The sequence below is a fragment of the Pseudopipra pipra genome, chromosome 3 (genome assembly GCF_036250125.1).
Source record: "Pseudopipra pipra isolate bDixPip1 chromosome 3, bDixPip1.hap1, whole genome shotgun sequence".
Lineage (NCBI taxonomy): Eukaryota > Metazoa > Chordata > Aves > Passeriformes > Pipridae > Pseudopipra > Pseudopipra pipra.
In genome coordinates this window covers 20,087,811-20,094,112 of record NC_087551.1, presented here as the reverse complement: position 1 = coordinate 20,094,112, position 6,302 = coordinate 20,087,811, and the positions used below count along the sequence as shown (strand labels likewise).

Genomic DNA, 6,302 nt, shown 5'->3' with positions numbered 1-6,302 from the left:
GAGTAATTTTGGAAACATTGCCATTCCTGACACTGCAGCTGTGTTTTTGAGGTCAGTAGGAGCAGGACATTGACATGTACAGCAGTAAAAGTGTGATGTTGTGGCAGAGACGTTTAATCTGGCCTTGCAGGAATTCATGGATTTAAGTGGAAAGCACCATTAACTCTTGCATCGGGAGACTGCAGTCCTGGCTGTGTATGTACATATCCACACACTGTTAAAGAATGAAAAGTAAGTTTACTTCCAGAGTCTGTGTGTGTACACATACCTTTTCAAAAATATATTTTCTTAGCTCCCTCATCTCTCGGAGAATCTCATCATTGCTGGTATCCACAGCAATACGAGGTTAGCTGGCCGTGTTGGTGCAAGGTTTCCCTGCAGCAGAGCCCTGCCAAGGCAAACAGTATGTGGCAGCTCCATGCTGCTGGGTGCCTCCATCACCCCAGCACACAGCCACAGCTGCTCGGAGGAAGCACTTTTCCTCACTGGCAAGGAAAAATTCGCATTTAATTTGGGGACTGCCATTATCTGGCTTCAGAAAACATTTGAACATTTTGCAGAAAGAAGATGGTTCCTGAGATGTGGTCAGCTGGAGGAAGTCTTCGGTGCTGTTAGGCTGGTTTAGGTCTTACATGATTCTCGTTAGGCTTTCAGATAGGTCCCAGTCATCCTATCTAACTTCTCTTATGTGTGTTTACCCATAATATGGCCAGCAATGGCCGAGCTGTTCTTTAGAACATCTGTGGCCCCTCTTCTCCATGCTTTTTCATCTCTGGAAATAATGTAGAGTTTCTTCAGAAATAGCCTTGACCCACCTAGGAGGGTGTAATTGGAAATTCTGGCAAATTAAACCAGTGACAACTTAATTCAGAAGGGAGTATAAGGCTAAAATGGGTGAGAGTAAAGAAAAAGGCTACTTGATCACTTTATAAAGTTAATGTACAGGGGTGATAAATGGACTGTAAATGAAAAGCTTTATGGCATTAAGTTGAGGGATGCCTAGTAGACTGCAGAGTGATTTCCCTAGGGCAGAGAAGGGTATGGAGGGAGCCTGTGGTGTTTGTTGTGGCCAAAAGAGGCAGCGGAAAAAATGAATTACAGGAATAGCCAAAGCATTTGGGGCTTGAGAGATTCTGTCAAGTGCAGATGAGGATGTATTTGCACGCTTTTGACAGGAGAGGAGACCTCGGAGAAGGAGCAAATCCTCCTCATCTCTCGCTCTCCCTACTTAGGCAGTAGTACCGATTACCAAGCTGCCCGGGGAGCAATGAGGGTTGCCCAAAACACACTTGGAAGTGAAACCGAGGGGCAGTGCGGAGAGCGTTCTGTGACGGTGCAGCGGGCAGAGCCTTAACAGCAGCAACCTTGAATAGTAGGAACGCATCTGAGTGGTGTCCAAGAGGCGTGTTATTCTTCCTCTAAAGCCAGAGTGGTATTTGGCCCAATTACTTTAATAATAGGTGCAAGAAGGACTGAAGCCTTTATTTAAAAAATAAATAAAATAATATAAAAGCCTGGCAGGACTCGCTTTTTCTTCTCGGCTCCGGGCTGCCTCGCCTCTCCTCGCCCCGGGGCGAGGCACCTCGGCAGCGGCAGGCACGGCGGCCGGGCTGCGGAGGGGAATAAATAGCCGGGCGGCGGCGCGGAGCCCTCCGCTCCCGCAGCCCCTCCACGTCACTTCGCAGCGAGGCGAGCACGTGGGGCGGGGAGATCGTATAAATTTCCCTCTCCCTGCGCGGCCGTGATGTTATCTGCTGGCACGCGTCCCCTCCGCGCAGGGAGAGCCGAGGGGCCGGGGGCGGCAGGCGGGGGGCGCCGGGCGGAGCGCTAGAGCCGCCGGGGACGGGGCCAGCCCCAGCCCCAGCGCCGCGGGGGAGGCCGGCGGGGGGAGAGAGCGGCGCAGCGCTGCGGCCAGCGCCGGGCGGCCGGCTCCGCGCCTGCGACCCGCGGGAGGGCTGCCGGGGCGGCGGCGCTGCCTCGCTGATCCGCGGCGCGGGGTTGGCGTTTCGGCAGGAGGAGGAAGGAGGAGGGAGCTGGAAAGGAGCTCTTGCGGCGCGCAGCGGCCCGGGCGGGGGTGGGTCGGTGCATGCGGCGCGGGGCGCACGCAGCAGCCTGCGGGACGCGGCCGGACCGGGGATCGCCGCTCGCCGCCGCCGCCGCGGGGGCCAGGCGGGGCCGCGGGGCCGGGGCCGCCGCCTGCCGCTGCCGCCGCCGCTGCGCCGCGCCCGGGCCGGGCGCGGGGGCCGGAGCTCGGCGCCGCCGGGCGCGCACGTGCGCGGCTCTCGCCGCCGCCGCGGGGGCTGAGCGGGGCCGGGCGCGGGGCGGTGCCGCCGCCGCCGCCGCTGCCGCTGCCCGCCGGGAGCCGTCGGGCGCCGCGGGCGCACGGCAGGGCTCAGCGCCGCGCCGGCACCCTCTCTCTGCCGGCTGCGGCAGCGCTCTGTGATACCCATCGCTGCGCCTTCTCCCCGCAGTCCTTCTCTTTTTGGTTTGCTGGGGGTTTTTTCCCCCCCCTCTTTTTTTCTCCCACCCCCCTCCCCCCCGGTTTTTTATTCCCCTCCTTCAGATTTTTGTTTTCCAGCGCGCTGAGAGCAGCCTCTCTGCCATTTACTTGATTCGCAGGTTGGTTGTATCTATTTGGGGGCTTTTTTCCTCCCCTTTTTTTGCTGTCCGGCTCTCTCCACCCCCGAATTTTATCTAGTTGTAGCAACTTACTGGCTTTTTTTTTTTCCTTATTATTACTGATATTTTTTCACTGGCGCCTCTCGTGCATTTTCCGATCGCGAGCCGCCCTCGCAGCCCGGTTTTTAGCAGCATTTTGTCTGCAGATCTCCCCTTTGTTTGCACGGATCCCTTTTTATTTTTTGATTTTTTTTTTTCTTGTTGTCGTTCGTTGTTAAAGTGACTTTTTTTTTTTTTTTTTTTTGGTGGGGGGGGGCGCTGTATTTAAACACTTAAAATGCACTGCTATCTCCTGAGCGTGCTCCTCACAGTGGATCTGGCCACCGTGGCTCTCAGCCTGTCTACCTGCAGCACCCTCGACATGGATCAGTTTATGCGCAAGAGGATCGAGGCTATCCGGGGGCAAATCTTGAGCAAACTCAAGCTCACCAGTCCCCCGGACGAGTACCCCGAGCCCGAGGAGGTGCCCCCGGAGGTCATCTCCATCTACAACAGCACCAGGGACCTGCTGCAGGAGAAAGCCAACCACAGAGCTGCCACTTGCGAGAGAGAGAGGAGCGACGAGGAATACTATGCCAAAGAAGTTTACAAAATAGACATGCAGCCCGGTTACCCCGAAAGTAAGTCGTCTCTGTTTGTGCATGTGTGCGTAATTTCGCCCCCGAGGCTTAGCGGTGCCCAGCACCTTTAAATAGCAGCCCCAAGCATCGTAACGTGCCTTCTTCGCTCGGCTTCCTCTCATCCTCAGCATCTCTTAGGTGGAGGCTTCTAGGGTTTAATTCAGGTGGTGGGATATACGTATGCTTGGGTGGATGCGTTGGGGGTGGTCACCTGTTCCCCCAGACTCGTGAGGTTTCCGGTCCCCTTTGAAGTCAGCCAGGAATCCCTCAAAGTGCCTCTGCTGCCCACCACCACGTACCTGAACAGAGCTCCCCCAGCCCAGGGTCCCACTCCCTCCCCAGCACCGGGTTTAGCTCCCCGGCAGCCCCGTGTACAGCTTCCAGAAAGAGCCAATATCTTTCCACTGCTCTTGTTTCCCTTGGAGTGTCTGGAACGGGCAGGTTTCCATCTCTCCATAACCGAAAAGAAAAGGAGGTCTTAAAAAAGAGAAAAAAGTCGCCGGCTCGTCTTGTCTGTGTCCCTCCAGAACAGTGTCCCGCAGACTGCTATTCAGATTGGTGCTCAGCGAGGACAGAGACATAGACGTCCTCCCTCCTCTTCCCACATTAACTAGCCTCCCCTTTCGGTTCATGGGCACTTTTCATTTCAGGTACAGAAAAACTTTTCCCTTCTGGGTAGCCTCGGTTCTTGGAACCTGCCTCAGCCCGTCTGCCTTTTGCTGTTTTTAACGACCTTCTGGTGATCTATGCCACGTTTTGCACAAAAAAAAAAAAGGGGGATACAAATGCTCTGGGCTGACCAAATCCACTTAGAATGATTAATAATCATAACGACGTGCCTTTTTGTTTTGGTAGTGAAGCTTAAGTGCATAGAAAAAAAAAAAAAAAGAAAGCAAAAGCACCGCACTGCCTTAAAGGAATCTAGATCATCATCATACCGAGGAAAGTGGAATACCAGAAGCAGAAAATAACTTCACCGTTCACATATCTGAACCCTAGTCCCTTGTCTTTTCATTCAGCTTGCTTTTCTAGCTCTTCCCTCCCCCACCACTTGATGCCCTATATACTTGCTGTCTGTTTCTGAAAAGCTCATAGCTCTTGCTTAAATAGATAATGCAGCCATCTTGGTAACTTTATCCTAGAGTTTCTAATTGCATTTTCCCCTTATTTATTTTTAGTTTAGCAAGTTTAGCTTTGGGGCTTGCTCTGTCTTGCATGTGATAGTCCTAGGATGCCAGCCAAGGTATCTGAACCCCACGCTCTGTGCAGCTGCCTCCCTTCTTCCTTTAGTCTTAAATGACAACATCAGGTACAGGACATCCTGGCACTCAGAGCCATTTTATTATTGTAATTATGGCACCATCCTTAATAGCCATGATAAATACACTCCGCCCTTGTTACCCTTGGGGAAGAAATACTTTCTTTTTAAAAAAAAAACCGCATATTTGGAGCCAAGTGGGTATGAGCAGAGCGGTTCAGTATAATTCATAGCTGTAGCAAAAACACAGAAGTCATGTCTGTTTTCCACGTTGGTGTACTGTATCTTTTTGAGACCTGTCAGATCATACCCAGGGCAGAGGAACACCTATGGGCAAAGGTTAGGAAGACCGATAGCAGTGCCTTGGCTTGTGGAGTTGACCCGGTAACAAGAAGTCTCTTAGAATTGTAAAATGCATCCATCCTGAGCACATCTGCCCTTTCTCCTTGCTTGAACAAACTACAAAGAACCAAGAGCTGCATACTTTCCAGAAAATTAAAATATCTGTGGTGTGTGACTTGGATGGTCTTGACAAAAAACCATCTATTTTTAAAATGTTGTCAGAGGCCAGATTTCTTCTGAAGTATCGATTGAGGCTTTGGAAGAGCAAAGGAGATTGCAGGTATCTACCAACAGAGTGCATCAGACGTTTGGGATCGGAGGGCCAGTTAGCAGTAGATCCGGCACTACTGTGCAAGGGCTGTCGCTAACATCAGAGTAAGTAGGTTAACTGTTTTTCCACTGCTCTCTAGTTATGCTGGATGGAGCGAACCTTTCCAAAAAAGACAGTAAGGAAGAAATTGCTCCACCATATTTTAAAGGAAGAAATTGAAAGCACAGCTCTGGCAGCCACAGGCACTTTCTCCTAGGCGTCTCAGAGTGAATTTTTTAACTCTATGGTTTCTGCTGTGTTGGAGGGAGGCAGGAGAGAGAAGGGGATCAGTGTGAATGCACTGAAGGTCAGAAGCTGCTGGAACGCAGGCATGGGAAAGATCAGTGGTTCAGTTTTTACCACAAGTTGTTAGCGTTCAGTAACTGACTACAACCCAAGTATTACAAATATGCTCTAATTATACTCATAGTCAGCAATATATCACTACAGATTGCTGATAGGTCTTTGTGGGGCATTTTGTAAAGTTCAGACTAAATATTTTTAGCAATGAGGAGATTTAAAAGGAAAGCTATAAGAGATATTGTATATACCCTAAGGCATATTTTGTCTTAAATATTATCCTTGGCCAACTGTACTGTATAAATACAGTAAATATGAATAGAACTGGCAAGATGCCAATCTCCTGGGATGAATTTTAGTCAAGAAGGTATTTATGGGATATAAATAATACTATGTCAACATTTAAAGAAGGGATCTGATTAGTTTTGAAATTATTCATATTAATCTTTTCACATGCTGTTAGTTTAAGGCTCAAACTAAAGTTATGCTAAGGTTTACTGATAGTTTGCACTGAGGAAGTAAGGGGGCATCTGGCTTGACAGTCCACATGAGGTTAAGGACACATTGGAATATACCTGGAAATTCAACAAGTCAGGGACTGCCGGACTTGTAAGCAACAGATGGGAAAGAAGTGGCAGAAAAAAATACTACAGAGACATTTGGAAAAAATAGAAAGGTTTTGTCTGAAAAGCATTCCTGCTTGCGTTGTGCTCACGACAGTATGCATTAGATACTGAAAGACTGGATCTCTTTTAAGTCCAGTTAGCAGTCAGAATTTGAGGTTTTTTACAGA

At 50.3% G+C, this 6,302-nt stretch overlaps 2 protein-coding genes across 2 annotated transcripts in view; one reads left to right on the top strand and one right to left on the bottom strand.

The window, feature by feature from the left end:
• Positions 1 to 1,481: 1,481 nt before the first annotated feature.
• Positions 1,482 to 2,450, bottom strand: LOC135410612 (proline-rich protein HaeIII subfamily 1-like). The gene has a single exon (XM_064647355.1). It carries the CDS (start codon positions 2,448 to 2,450, stop codon positions 1,482 to 1,484), a length of 969 nt encoding a protein of 322 aa, XP_064503425.1.
• Positions 2,356 to 6,302, top strand: part of TGFB2 (transforming growth factor beta 2) — a 64,368-nt gene continuing 60,421 nt past the window's right edge. Inside the window, exon 1 of the mRNA XM_064648178.1 lies at positions 2,356 to 3,299. Within this exon, the coding sequence (XP_064504248.1) occupies positions 2,957 to 3,299 (343 nt within the window). The 5' untranslated portion in view covers positions 2,356 to 2,956. The remainder of the gene's footprint in view (positions 3,300 to 6,302) is intronic.

Excerpts from the sequence above, each read along its gene's own strand:
- LOC135410612 (XM_064647355.1), bottom strand. The coding sequence starts at position 2,450 with ATGGGTATCACAGAGCGCTGCCGCAGCCGGCAGAGAGAGGGTGCCGGC.